The following is a 15526-nucleotide window of genomic DNA, read 5'->3' on the forward strand; positions in this document are numbered from 1 at the left end:
TGGGGAAGGGGAGCTGAAAAGAAAGCCAAGAGCTGGAAGAAGCTCAGAACTTTGTGTTGATCACCATTTCTTTTTATTATTGAAATCCCTACATGCTAGTTAGCTTTAGTTGTAAGGGCAAGGATAGGTCTTGGACACAGACTTAAGTTGAACTCTTTGACTCAGACTTTCCTTAGTTTCATTCAGGTAGGGAAGTCCCACCTTAGCATAGGGCAAGTTAGTCCTTCTACCTTCCTGACATTTGATTTAATAAACCAATTTATTTTTAACTTTGAATCCGTTGTCTGTGTCTTGCTTCATGATGCCTTAACAGTACCTAATGTGGTCCCAATCGCAGCAATACGGTACAAATTGTGAATACCCTCTTTACTGATGCGAGCGAAGTGGAGGCTCTTCTGCACGTATTGTAAGATTAAAACCTCTGTTGAAGGTTCAGTATATTACGGTATTAGCTAAAGTATGTCTGCAAAACGGATAAAGCCAGGGTCACCTCTATCCTGACTTGCTACATCGCAAACCCCAGGAGGGCTGAGTGGAGGGAGTAAATCTCTCTCCAGATCTGAGAGGCAGTGGGCCTGTAGGACCTTGCTCCAGCAGTATGCCCCTCTATTTTCACTGGCACCAGGCCTCACCCCATGGTGCAGGCATGATACTGACATTGGTGACAGTATACCTGTTAAGAGCAGATGCTACAGGACGTCAGTAAAGAACCACATCCAGGCAGAGGTCACCAAGATGTTGGACTTGGGTGCCATTGAGCAACCAACCAGACCATGGACCAGCCCAGTGGTCCTTGTTCCCAGGGCCAGTTGCCAGGCAGGTACCAAAGATTGGAGGTTCTGTGTGGACTACAGAGGTGTCTGTGCTCTAACAAAGATGCTCACCCACTGCCCAAAGCTGACTAGCTCTTGGAAAAGATACTAAGTTTGTGAGCACCAGTGACCTCACACCAGGCTCTTGGCAAATAGCCCTGACTGACCAGGCGAAGCAGAAAATTGCTTTGTCTACCCCTGATGGGCTCTAACAGTTTAGGGTCATGCCTTTCGGGTTGAAGTATGCTCCTACTGCCTTCCAAAAGGTTGGACAATCATGCTCGTAGTGGACTGGGGGCCTTCTGTGTAACCTAACTGGATGACATTGCGGTCTACAGTTCCACCTGGGAAGAGCATTTGAAATGTTTGGACCAGGTGTTGCAGGCCATGAAAAGGGCCAACCTCACTATCAAGGCCCCCACGTGACAGATATCCCATGGGAAGCCACTTACCTTGGTCATGAAGTAGGAGGGGGTCAGATCCAACCTCTCACAGGCAAAGTACAAGCTGTACAAGACTGGGAGACCTGCACTACTCAAACCCAGGTGAGTAGTTTTTTTGGGCCTCACTGGGTACTACAGAAACTTAATGGCAGACTATGGCACCATAGCTGCCCCGCAGACGGCTCTGACAAAACCCAAACAGCCTCTGAAGGTTGGACTGAACACTGTCAGAGGGCCTTTGATGGACTGAAGGAAAGTCTGTGTAGGGCACCTGTGATATGTGCCCCCCGCTACAGTAGACCCTTTATTGTACAAACCAAAGCCAGTGACCCAGGAATTGGAGCCGCCTTGTCCCAGTTGGATGACAAAGGGACAGAGCATCCCATAATCTTCATCAGTATGCAACTGAAAGGTAGAGAACGTAGGTGGGCCACTGTTGAAAGGGAATGCTTTATCAAAGTTTAGAGTCTTGGGAGTTTCAAGACTTACCTTACTGAGTCAGCCTTTAAGGTCCAAACTGACCATAAACCCTTAAAGTGGCTTATGCAGATAAAGGGTGAAATCCCAAACTGCTCAGGTCGTCCATTAGCCTTTAAGGGCTAGACTTCACCATTGAGCATAGACCAAGTCACGATAATGCAGATGGCCTTTCCAGAAGGTATGTTGACCGTCTGGATGAGGGTGACAGTCTTGTGGGAGATTATTCTACCCTAACCTTAGTCTGGGCGGGTGATTGTGATACTGGAAATGCTTTTGAGGGACAGGGCCTCCTTGTCCCACTACTTCTCTGTTGGTGTTTTCTGTTGTATTCTTTTGGCACAGGAGTTCATAGTCTGGACCTCTTTAGTGCAGCTCTTCATTTGTGAGCAAGACGATTGTGATACCCCTATGGTACTAATGGGTAGGGGAACACCTTGGTACCTCTAGTGTGCGTTTTTGGGCACCTCAGCGTTGCCCACAGAGCAGGGTGTGGGATGGTGGCAGGGGTGTGGGCTAATGGCTGCTACATGCTGACTTGGCTGTGGCTCTGGGTCTCCCCCATTTTGGGACAGCCAGGCCCTGCAATAGGAATCAATGGATTCCTGAAAAAATGCAAGATGGCCACTGAAAGCCTCATGGCTTCCTGCCTTTTCCTTCCTGTTTCTCAAAGTCCTGAGAAGCCATGGTTCGGTCTCCCTTCCCCTTATTGGATGTAAGGACCATCTGGATGAGGGTGACAGTCTTGTGGATGTAAGGACCATATATGGCTCTGGGGCTGCTCCTGCTACGAGCCTTCCCAGGGACTGCTTGTTTTGGGTACAACCTAGCGGTGGGGACCTGACTGAATGGAAAGGGAAGTCAATTCACATTCGGTGTTGTGGGTGTTTGGTTTTGGTTGTGTGTCACAATGCCTGTGGTCTTCTTGGGCCAGCCCTGCCTGAAACTAGAGTGAATGCAGTGTGTGCTCTGAAAGGCTGGAAGTTGCCCCCCAATATACATCCACTGTTTTGAATATCTAATTTTGCGTTAATGGTCTAAATGCCTGAGAGCCTGATTGGGTGCTGCATGATGAATGCCTAGTGTGTGACTGGCTGATTGAGCCTAGCTCAGCCTGAGGGAAGGGGGGAGGTGGGGATTTGTGTACCAGGGTCGGGAGGCTGTTTGCGAACATTGGAAAACCAGACTGCTGTGTATCATCCAGAAGAGGGCATAGTGCTGCTCGACACCTGAAGCTTGCCAAGTTCCAACCAACCAATGACTTTTTTAAGTGGCATTGCAGACACGACATCTGTCCACTTTTCCATGACTGAGGAAGTCCAGTGTCGCTGCCTGAAGAGAAGTGCTCGCGCCAGTGGCTTTCCCGCCATTCCGAACCAAAGAACGAGTCCAGAGGGTCTAAACTTGGCAGTGCCCCGCAGAGAATTCCAGTGCTCGAGAACAAGTCATCAGAAGCCATCCTGTTGTCCATGCTGCGGTTCTAGCACCGAAGAACCGATTGGCGATCAACCGTGAAACTCCGAAAACCCGACACCTACTTCGGTCACAGACCAAAACCAAAGGCTTCATGCTCACCTCCACAGAGAAATACATTCCTAGTCTGAAAAGTGTCCTGCCAGTGTTCTAGACTAATTTGCCTACGTGTCTACACTTGTGGTTTGAAGCTAAAACAGTGTTTAGTAATTCTAATGCTTTTTTAATAAAAGTTACCAGTTGGTGCGTTTTTGCAGAACTAAGTTTAGCTGTATATATGGTATTCACCGAGTAGAATTTTATAATACAAAGGGAGTCTTATTTATTTGTATAGAGCCATGTAACTTATGTTAGTTAAAAGAATTTGGGTAGCACCGAACAGTGTGTGGACATTCCTTTGTGGGAAGTTGGGGGTTCACTGTACCCAAGGACCAGCCTGCACCACCTCCCTTGAGTCTCCTCCTTGGCTGTTCGTCCAACATTGCCAATTGAGAGCCTTGGCTGGAGTGCCTCTGTGCTTTTACCCCAACCAAGTACAGATACCCCCCCTCCAGTCTTTAGATCCATGAGCCACAATTCCCTGTCTTACCTCACTGTCATGGCGAGGGCATTCGCAGTTCTGATGGATAATGACGCAAAAGCTGCTACCTTTCTGCCTACCGCTTCCAGTTTCTTAACAGCCCTGCCGGACAAGGAAGGCAATGGGGAAATAGGGTTTGTGAACTTTTTCCTGGCAGCTACAGTGATGACCAAATCAGGTTTTTGGTGTCCTCGCAGGCACAGCAGCGCATCCTTAGGGGTTTTGTATTTCTTCTACTGCCTAGCTGCTGTAGTGGGAGTAGACAGTGAATTGGCTAGAATCTTCTCTCCGGCTTCCCACATGGTATCCAATATGGGTCAGGCTGTGACCATCCTTTCTTAGCTCTGTGCTTTCCTGTGTCCCTTTTCCCCTGGTGCAACTCATCGGTCCACATGATTTGCATTGACAACTGCTTTCTTAATGTATTTACATGCAACCATGTAACTCAATATAATGTCTGACCTACTTGTTCAACATAGAATGATGTATACTCTGTTCTTAAAATTGGTCACCATGCACACTATTGCGTTGGTTTTAATAATAATGTAACGCTGTAATAATTCCATAAACCTCACCACAATGATGTACCAATGTACATATGTCACATTCTAAACCAACATGGCACTCATCGCTGTTGGGTTCTTCGAAACACTTATCTTTGGCTTCACTACTCAGGTGTTTTCTAACAATATGCACACAATGGGACAATATTTGTACAAATGCCACAGCCTTGAAAAAGACCCATGAGGGTCGAAACACCCGACGGCTGAACCGTGTAATAAAATCACCACAATACTAAGCGACAAGACTCCTCTGAAATTCTTTCAGAAACAGATAAAACTATTCATTAAATATCTTCACTGATCCAGCACCTGTTTGACCAAGGTTCGTACACAATTCTATCCAAACCAATTTTGAGACAGAAGAGCACCGTCTACCAAGAACCCTTCCACCGGCAGCATGTTCCCCGATATTTACACATGATCAGCGCTGTGATCTACTCATTCTAGTGCTCTGCTTCAATTCATAATTACCGTTTGGGCCAATTTTCACCTTGTCCGCCCATCCAAAGATGTCCGCTGCATCCACTCCTGGTCTACTGCATCGCAAGATGGCCGATGGGCTTGGCGTGTAATGTCAAGATGCCGTGACGTAATTTGAAGATGACACTGCCAATTGTGAAATATGGAGCGCCATGTAGGAGCAGAATATCATCAATGCAGTGTGTTGCAACACACAGGATAGTTGCTCCTAGTGTGGCCGTTCCCGTTCCTCTCACCTTCCCGCTTCCTCCTCTTGTTACAGGTTTGCTGGTCCTATGCTCCATGGCCGGCTCTTTGGTTTTTGCTTCCTTCTATTCCTCCAGCCTACCTCCACGCTACCAACCCTTCCTGACAGTTTACTTGCTCCCGACTACTACCTACGTCAAGCTTCAACTGTTCTCTCTCCAGAGATCTCTAGGGGTTATTCTGAGCCTCAACTAACCCCTTCTTCAGAGACCATCAACAGGTTTTTCTACCCATTTTCCCCCCTTGGCAGCCAGCACGTGGGTTCACCTGCCTTTCTGTCTATTTCAGAAGGACCGCTGATACCAAGCTGGAGACTGACCTCTCTCATCCTCTCTGCACAGACAAGATCAAGGCAACTCCAGGTATGTATCCATACCAAACACTATAGGTACCGGCTCTATGGCACCCTTTTCCAGAAGAGAGGAAACCTCTTTGAAGGAGGAGTGGGTCTGGAACAGATGGTGGTCTGGGAAGAGGGGGACAGTCTGGTGGACGCTTTAAAAAGGGAAGGAAGCATCTCTGAGAAATGACCTTCCGTGCCCATGAGCCTGTAGTAATATTGCACCATTCTAGAAAATAGTGTGACGGACGTTCCCTACCGGTGTTGAATGGCACGCCTCCCCAAAGGGGTTTTGCGACGGGGGCCACATTGGAGGGGAGAGAAACTAATGTGGTCTGTGTCTTGCTACCTCTATCTCTTGAAGGTCGAGGGAAACATCTCTGGCCTTGACGGGTAGTGGCTGGTTTTCCCATTTGGCCATAATTGTAGTACCAAAAGGGTTTGCCCTTCCACTGCAATGAAGTCTGAGTAGGAAGTCCAACTGTGGCCTTAGATGCCTGTGGCTTCCTCAAGCTATTGTCTGCCTTGAACCCAAACAGATGCGACCCATCAAAAGGCCTATCAAGCAATTTTGCCTGCACATCCTTCGCAAAACCAGATTTCTTTAGCCAGATGAACCTTCTCATGACAGAACTTGTCGCCATAGACCTTCTGACGCAGTCAACTGTGCAGAGTCCTTGCAGGGCTCGACGGCATAGCTTCCTTTCCATCTTCCACAAAGTTCAAGAACCCGTCCCACATTTTCCCTTCAGGAATGTGCACTGTCGCCTCAGCCACCACAGACCACAGGGTATGTGGCTACTTGGCAAGTGCACAAGAGGCATTTGCTGCCTTAAGTGCCATGCTGCTCAAGGTAAAGACTTTTGGCGAGAGCATCATACCTTTTATCATCACATCTAGAGGTAAAGAAGGATGGGCACTTGCCTTAGTGCCGCAAGTAGCTGCTTGCAACCCCAAACTGTCATGTGACGGATGTCTGGTGAGGAATTCCAGGACGGAAGAAGCCAGTATATATTTTCTAGTGAAATTCTTATGGACTGCTGGCCCCGAGCAGGGAGTTTTCCACAGCTCTTAGAGATGTTTGTGGAGAGGGAGGATAGGTTCAACATTTCTGCCTTTGTCGAGAAGGTCTGTCAGATCACATTCTTCTATTTCTTTTGCTGGGGGAACCCAGACCAAGACATTGATCACTTTTGCCATCATCCTTCTATATGCCTCACCTGGGTGGGCTTGTGGAAACCACCTCAGGGGAGGTATCTGAACTATTTGTGTCATGTATTATGAAAGCTGGTTCAACCAATATATTTTACTCAGCCTGGAATTCTTCCGAATGTCGAAAGAAATCCCTGTGTTTGAGCCCAGAGGGAATCGGGACATCACCTTCACCAAAGATGCCTTTGAAGGAAGACATGAATTTTATGCTCGACTTTGGTGCAAACCTTAAAGTCGATGGATCTTTGACTATTGGTCCTGTGATGCAGACGACAGCCGGCAAAGATGTCAGCGCTGTCGATAGTTCTCTAATCATTGTCGAGTATTTCATTGCTCCTGGGCTTTTCGTCACACAAGAAGGTTGGTGACCGAGTGCCTGCTGGCTTTGTACCGCACAGTGGGTTCAACTCTGGTCTTCCCAGAGAAAGAACGAACATGTGGACCCTGCTTTTTCAAAGACCTGCATCATTTCTAGGCAAAACTCTTCCCATGTTTCTGTTGAAGCGGTTTTTCGGGGGAAGCGTAGCCATTTCTCTGGTGATGAGTCAGTGGACGAGTGCCTCCTCCTTTTCTTCATCCTGGATGAAGACGAATAATAATGGGAGACGCTCCATTAATGGGATCGTTTACAGTGTTTCTTTGACAATTTGTTCTCCTTATCTGGTAATTTCTTGGCCACAGAACCTTTGCCGGGTTTACATTTCAACCCCATTGAACTTTGACGTCAATCAACGCAGGGACAATTTGGATGCCCTCTCCATTTTGGCATCATGTTTTGGCATGAGCCGCAATCTACCACCACAGGGTCGGCACCGAGATAGCGCTGCAATCACAGCACTTTTTAAAACACGATGGTTTCAGAGTCGACATGGTCGAAAGAATATCAAAGAATTTCTGGGGAAAAAAAGCATAGAGTATTTCTTTGAGGCAAATCAATGTGTTCCTGAGTAGCGTGCTGGGCAAGCAGAAAAAAAGAACTGAGATCACGGGGTGCAACGCGCGCTCTTTATACAGACTTAGACATCACATCCGGTGCTAAAGCCGAAGACTTGGGGATCCTAGACGCCGGACCTCATGTCGCCCCCCTGCTGGGAAAACATTATGCGTGTTCTCTAGAGCAGGAAAATAGATCTAATATGAGAAATACGTGGAAGAACACCATCCATTCTAAATAACATTTTTGAATTACCAACCCAAATACACAATTCTGTTTTGTCTAATCTCTACTTCTGTGACTAAAATCATATTACATTACCAGAGAGGCTGTTCAAATAATCAAGGAAATTGAAAATGAAAGATTAAAATAAGTATAAATTAACTTACTCTGCTTCTACTTTGCTCATTTGTTCCGTCACTTTATTCTGTAAAAGATATGGTTGAATATTACACGCCACTATCTAAAAAGAATTCAATAAAACTCACTTTTCTGTTTTGCAATACAGTACAGTTTATTGCATTTGCAAAGAGCAAATGTATCTAGGGTCATACATTACAGTAAGAATAACGAACTACATACCTTCCGTAATGCTCTTTAGGATGGATTAGTGAAATATATTTGCCAGATTCAGCCTGACTTCTGATTATTTTTCAGCCACTGGGGGGCAGTGCACTGCGTTATTGATGGGCACCTACGATTATGGATGAGACGTCATGGGTGGTACATGTCCAGCCAGAAGCACCCCAAGAAAACCAATTTTTCCTGCATTCAGCTTCTCAGGAACTGCAGAACTGCAAGGGGCTAAGGAGTTAGGTTCGAGAGGCAGTAGGGTTAGGAAGGAGGGCAATGAGCTTTCTGTGCGAGAAAAGATGATTCCATCAGAAAGAACATGACCCAAGATAAGTCATTTGTTCTAATGGAGTTCATCTTCCCACATATTTTCCACCTTAGAAAGATGCTTTAGGCAATACAGAAAGCAGGAATAGGGAGGAGAGTGAGGAACCATCAAATATACAAAGAAATTATGTAGCACTGCTCAACCAAAGCAGGGATTCTGATTAGACAAGCAATCCAGGATATATTGTTTGGTAAATGTGGCAGAGAAACCCATGTAGCCGTCGGACAAATCCAAACCAGGGACACCGCTCTGCAAGGGAGTGGTAGCCACCAACACTCTGGTGGAATTGGCCCAGACACCTTTATGCACCACTTTACGAGATATACTTTAGCAATCAGGAATGCAAAGCATGATCAACCTATACAATGTATGATTGGTAAACGCCTGTCAAGTTTGAGCAGCAGTGTGCGGATGGGCCTTTAATCACCTTCCCCCAAGAATGCCCACCACTTAAGAAGCGAGTGCACGTTTGTATGTAATGAAGTTTATTGTATAATCATCCGGTAGGGGCAAGATGACGCTGTAGAGTCAAACTAACCAGTCTCCCTGAAGTACACAAGGTGACACAATATATACATTTTTGCAACAGTTAAACCACTTCCATATATTTTATTAAAAGCCACCCCTCACATGTGATTGGTCAGGACCTATACAAAAGAAATCCAATATTTCTCCAATTCCCCCATTTTCATTGGTCACGATAATCTTAACTACCATCTTCAGCTCATGTGTACAACACACAATCTTTTAGGATTTGTGCGTGGTAAGTTGTGACATCAGTGTTACACATACAAGCATAATCTATTACAAGTCACAGCTGATCCGAGACCTCCTAACCCTAAATGTAATTGCACAAGGTTTGCACGAGCGCTTCAAACATGCAGAGGTGCAGAATAAACAGGTTCCCTTTGAACTCACGATAAACACCTCACGCACCCCGACTTGTTGGCGGTCTCGGATCACTCTAACCTAAATTACTGCCAATTCAACATGCATGGAACATCCTGAGAAAACAATAGAAACCTATGAGCATCGGTCACTCTGGCCTCGAGCGTCACTTCACCCCAAGTTTAGTACCCCACTCAACAATAAAAGTCTGATGCACTTAAAAATATTACATCTTCCTTCAGAATGCTGCCAAGCTATAGAAACCCTGGCCGGTTTGTTGGCTAAACCTCTGCTGAATGGCATGGCTAATCATTACCTCTCGTTCAGCCTCCAACCCTGCAAAACCAGTTTTTCCTAGTCACTTTAAATTCACCTCGCAAACCCCTTACAGCAGGGTTTAAACACTTTATAAAAAAAGAGCACACTGCGTTCAGATTTGTAAATTCCCTATGTCTGTACATCAGTAGATGCATGTTTAATAACTATTGTATCTTCTTCACAGTGTATTTTTCCCAGCATGAGCATTATGAAACTCCTCGTTGCCCAAAAAGGCACTTTTAAGTTTGTCAAATGGGTCAGCTACCTCACGGGGTGCTTCCTGGACCTCTTCACCTTGACCCGGAGGAGTAGAAGAGGGGGGGGCTCTTCTGGATCTTTTCACTCCTCTGTCCAACACTCCCTTTCTTGGGATGCTTGGCTGAGGTCCCTTCACCAGGAGTGTTTTCTCTCTGCCTCTTTTCAGTGGCTCTGATGCTTTTGGCATTAAGTGTCTCCAGCACTTGTAGGTGGTCTTGAATGGGCTTCAACCCCTGAGATACGGTCATTGCCAATAAATCCCCCAAGACTTTTTTTTAAAACTCGGGTTCAGATCCCTGTCCAACACAGGCACCTCCCTCTTCACTCCAGTCTGGGGGGGAAGAGATTTCCTGCTCCATAATTAACAAGTATTCTTTATGTGCAGATTCTGCAATTCACTGTGTAACTGTGCCAAGGCCTAGATGATGCAGGCTGCAAAGAGAGCTGCACCTTGTGATCGCTACAGCAGTAACTGTCGTCTTGATCGTACTTTCCCCCGGACTGCGGATGCATCGCCGGAAAGGTAAGGTTCTTTATTGTCAAAGCAAGCGCTGTGCGTGTGAATGTCAAGGACCTTTATTTAAATGTTATGCACTAAGCACATGTGTGTGTACTACGGTATTCCACCCTGTGCGCGTGAATGTCAAGGACCTTTATTTAAATCTTACCCACTAAGCGCATGTGTGTGTACTATGGTATTCCACCCGGCCATGAGGTTCAAGTGTGTCAGTTGGTCTCGGTTTTGCTATCTGGCATCTGCTACAGCAGAGCGCTGTCAATACTGCAGTACGCAAACGCCCGGTGGCATTTAAATGCCTATTAGAATTTGCTGTGTGCGACAACGCCTCTTTACACTTAAGCACAGATGCGTAAACAAAATAAAGACAATGCCAACGTTAATCTAAATACACTATAACAACAAATTCACTCCAGTAAAAGAAACAATCACTCATCTGCTTGGAGAGCAGCAAAGAAAGAGGAGGAGCTTCAAACAGGACATTACACACAGATGTTGCTAGTTTGGGATTGGCTACTTTTCAGAAAGACAAAACCACAGGAACACAGCGGACTCGTTGAGATTTGTAGTCCCATGTGGTGGACATTTTGTTGGTTTACTGTTTATAAAGAAAGATACAGAAAGAAGTTAATATTTTGAAAAGCTGCTGAGAGTGTGGCATTAAAGAGTTTAAGCATAATGCTCGCCTCCGTGTCTTTAATAGAATCAAGACTCCCTGCGCTGTAAGCCTGGATAATCGTCATTGGCGATTTTGACATTTATCCTGCTGTGCGCATGCAAATCTAATATGCATCAACTTTAACACAAAGTGACACTTAAGGTAATACATATCCAATTCATATCAACTACGCTGGATACTTCTAAAATTGCTACATCGCGCCAGCATTGCGCTGGTCCAGTCACAAATATGGTGTGCACAACATGAACCCCTCTTTCTCAGTGTGACTTTTCCTGACCACCCCAACACCAGCAAATCCCCAAAAATTGCTGCTCATCTTTCCTAATATCCCTCGTCCAAGAGACATACTAGCTGAGAGCAGTCTTGGGGTGCAAATGATGAAACCACTTCTCTTACTTGGAAGGATGAGCCAGAGGGTAGTAGACAGGAAGATGGATATTCTGCGACAGTAAAAATCCAACGACTGTGGGAAGGCTGGTTGGCCTCACCCTCAAAGTCTCTTTCTCCTCGTAGAAGATGCGCTAGGCATGTTTGAGCATTCACCTGCCTGCTCGGCAGGATTGCAACCAAAAAACCAACCTTAAGGGTGGTCAAACCTTAAGGGAAGGGCAAGAATGCTGCAGGGGCTTAACTGTGCCATCATGCGAAACAGCCAAACAAAGCTTAAATACCATGCAGGAAGAACAGGGGTGGTGAAGACGGATTAATCAATTCCTGCAAGAAGAGCTTAACTCTGGGCATGGCAAAGGAAGAGCCCTGTGGGGGAGGTGCTCATATAGACTTATAGCGGCAAAGTCCCCTTCACAATGGCAATGTTGGACCACGGACAGAAGAAAGTTCAGACTCAAAGAGGTCTGGGAGGACAAGGCAAAGGATTTAGACCCCTTCCTTGACATATGGCCGAAAATGTACTAGACCTGCAGACATAGATGAACTTGGTGGTTTACCTACTGGAGCACATAGAGGACAGAAAATTCACACTCCTTATAGGTCAGACTCTCTGCAGCGAAGCCTGAAGGATGAGACTCAGAGAGGTCCCTGCTTCCCAAATGGGAGAGTGGCCCCACCCCTTGCCAAGGGGTGCCACGTACTCCGCGCCCACACCTTTGAGTGATTTAGAGCATGGTGGACCCAAACCTCATCGCCTCAAGAGAACCCTTGGTGTGACGGAAATCACAGGGAATACAAAGATGAGAATGAAGTTTTACTTGAAAATCAGTGTGTTCCCCAGAGCTCCCTGCAGAGAAAACTCTGTGGAGCAGAACAACTCTCACTTCTGGAAAACACTGAAGGTGAAGATGTCCATTTGAGGAAGCCACCAAGAGGGGAAGATCTCATGTGATATAGCTCACACTTATGGAAGACAGATGAAATATCTTTCTAGTAATATTTTGCTCCAGGACGTCTGTAAGGGCATACCAGGCCAGAGGCTATGATAGAGCCCAAGAGTCTCACCATAAGCCAAGGCTTGCAGGCAAGGTGTCCAATCAGCTGGTGTCACTTGAGGAGGGCGGCCAAGACATTTAGGACATCCTCCTGCCTGTAAAACTCTTTATTAAGTCCTTCATTCGACTGAGGTCCATGGGTTAAAACCCAAAAGGGACAAGGGCACATCTGTATCTAAGATTTTAACTATATATGCTAAATACTGGTTTATGGAGGCCAGAGTGAAGTCCAGAAAGGTACCTTTGCAAAGTGGCACCACAGCCAAAGCAGAGATGGCCGGCATAGTCACCGGAAAGCAGACCCTTCGAGTGATGACGGTAGGCACTGAAAGGGCATGGTCTAAATAACTAGAGCCAGGAGCAAGCTAACAGATGTGCAGCTTTGGGTTAAAAGGGTTCCTCTGGCAGTGCACGCTGCAGAAGGCGCAGCAGTGTGTCCTGGCTCCACCATTGGCAACAAAGACGAAGCAGTCAGCACCTTTGCAAAGAGTACAAGCATCTTGCCCCTTAAATCCTCCCACTACTCGGGTTAAAGAACTAGTGAGAAGCATTACCTGTTACTTGGCAGATGTTGATTCTTCTGAGGTTTCCTCCCTTGAACCTAAGTGACAAAGACTTAAGAGCAAGAAGAGCACCCCTTCAATGAGTAACTGGAGAAGAAGATTATGCTGCAGTGTTTCTTCTTCTAGTTTTTTTTGTCATCATGAAATCTTGACTGGAACGTTTCTTCCTCCGTAACATGTGACTTCATGGTAGAAAGCCCTAAAGTTGGGGAATTCAAAGGAGTCCGTTTCCCAGCTTTGGGAACAAAAGTGAAAAACTTTGAAGCATGCTTCCAGAGTATTCCTAGGACTGACAGAAACACAGTTCATCTCATGGTCATCCCCCAGGCACACTATGGGGGTAGGGCACGGACATGGACATTTGCCTCCAGCAATGGGGGCAGAGCTTGAAGCCGGGAGCTTTCAGGGGAATATGCAAGATGAAGTAACAAACTCTATAATGCAGTGGTGTTCAAAATACAGCACGCATAAAAAAGTAATTGCAGTCATGGGGCTCAGTCGGCTCCATTTTAACCATCTAGATAGAACATCGAATTTAGAGTGATGGGTACAAACAATAGAAAAGGGTGTTGGCGCGACTCTATTGTTACTGCCATCCCTTAGACTGTGGATGTAAAAATGCCAAAGGTTACACTGATGCCGGAGAATACATTTTTAAGATAAGGAATTTGTGGGAGGTGTGAGAAACCAGAAGGTGTCTCACCCACTAGTCACCGGGGATCTGTAATCCAGGTAGCCAGGACACGGACATCGCTTTTGGACCAGTGGGGAAGGATCACCATGGTGAGGGGTCTTTGGGGAGTGGGACACCGGATGGTGAGACGCGGTATGCCCTTCCCTGTAACATCTTTACCCCCATCCTACCAGGTAGGATATTTAGGAACCCAACCCTCCCATTTTACAACACAAACACTTTCTCACAAACAACCCGCTATGAGAGAAAACTGACTAAATCGCGAGCCGTATCAGCAACGGGTCCCAATACAATGGTCAGGCAAGGTCAGGCAATTACTGACCATCACACACAAACCACTTCCATTACACTTCCACACACAGATAAAAGGCAGAGCACGAGAACACACCTGAGCGAGGCAAAGCGCACAACGAAAAAGCTGTTCCAAGATGGCAGTTTAACAAGAGGAGAAAGACGGCGAAACAGAAGGGGATCACAAGGAGGGAAGTTCCCTCAACATTTTCGACAAGGAAATGTTACTTTCACGAAGCCAAGAGAATAGAACGCGCAAAGAGCATAGCAGCGTTAGTGAAATCAACACAGCCATTGAGTTGGGGAGACCGATACACGACCGGTCTGTGTCAAAGCCAAGGTTGCAAGCAGCAACATTGTATGGCGAGCACTGGAACGAACATTATATGAAACGCGTGTGATAACCAACGTGAGTAAAGCTGAACTGCAGATGAGAGATTGAACTTTGAAACCAAGATACAATACCTTTGACAGAGTGGTCTGGCACCGCTTGTGTGCGCAAGGTCTCTGTAAGGTATCCAGCTGAGAGTTGACAAAAGTTAAAGAGTGGCAAAGAATTGTGAATGGAAGTGGTCCCGCAGCGGATCAAGCACAATCCTGTGCACAATCGAAAGTCTTTGATTTTGATACAGTAAAGAAAGTTGATGGCAAAGTAGATAAATTGGTCGGTGCCAGGCAGAGAGGGAGACTAATTGAAGATTTTGTGTTAACGTGGATCTGAGCCTGGCGGAGGGGGATCTGAGGTGAATAGTAAATCACCTAATAAAATGGTGTATATGTGAAATACACAAGGAAAGGAACATTTTTGTTTGTTGCATCAAGCCCTCTGAAAGAAGAGACTTTGAATGACAAAGAGACTTTGGCACAGAAGGCCATGATGCTGAAGTTTTGAACTGCACCCTTGTGCTAGAGAAGCCATAGACTGTGCTAAACTCTAGTGTGCCGCCTTTTCATGTGCTGAAAACATGGGGAAGGAAAGCCAACAGCTTGAACATCCTGACATATCATTACTTGAACACTTGTCTTTTGCATTACATTATTTCCCACACTATTTATAATTAGAGGTAAGGGTTGGAAATAGGTTATTAGTAGAGCACCTTTTATTTTGACAAGACACCACTAGGACTGCGTTATTATTTGATGGTCGTAGATTGCTCCCATCTTTAGATTTAGGATTAGATAGGTGTTTTTCAAACCCAATTAAAGTTCAATAAACACCCTTGAAATGTGGTCACTTGTGTCTGTCTTACTGTTGATACCATGCCTTCCTTACAGAGGAAGTAACCCATAACAGAAAGTATTTTTGTCTTTGAACTGTATTGATATGAAAAGTCTGAGGGTGCAAAGGGCTTGGCTATTTTACACCGAAGGAGGAAGTCACAGGAGGGCCTGCTGTGCATCTAGCCTGGTCA

The 15526-nt window shown here is 45.9% G+C and overlaps 1 protein-coding gene across 2 annotated transcripts in view; it reads right to left on the reverse strand.

The window, feature by feature from the left end:
• Positions 1–15526, reverse strand: part of KIF15 (kinesin family member 15) — a 2141222-nt gene that overhangs the window by 219385 nt on the left and 1906311 nt on the right. For both annotated transcript variants that reach the window (XM_069648268.1, XM_069648269.1), the window contains exon 32: positions 7950–7987. In XM_069648268.1, coding sequence (XP_069504369.1) covers positions 7950–7987 — 38 coding nt within the window. The remainder of the gene's footprint in view (positions 1–7949; positions 7988–15526) is intronic.

Source organism: Ambystoma mexicanum, chromosome 2q, assembly GCF_040938575.1.
Source record: "Ambystoma mexicanum isolate Mex_15411 chromosome 2q, UKY_AmexF1_1, whole genome shotgun sequence".
NCBI classification, from domain to species: Eukaryota; Metazoa; Chordata; class Amphibia; order Caudata; family Ambystomatidae; genus Ambystoma; species Ambystoma mexicanum.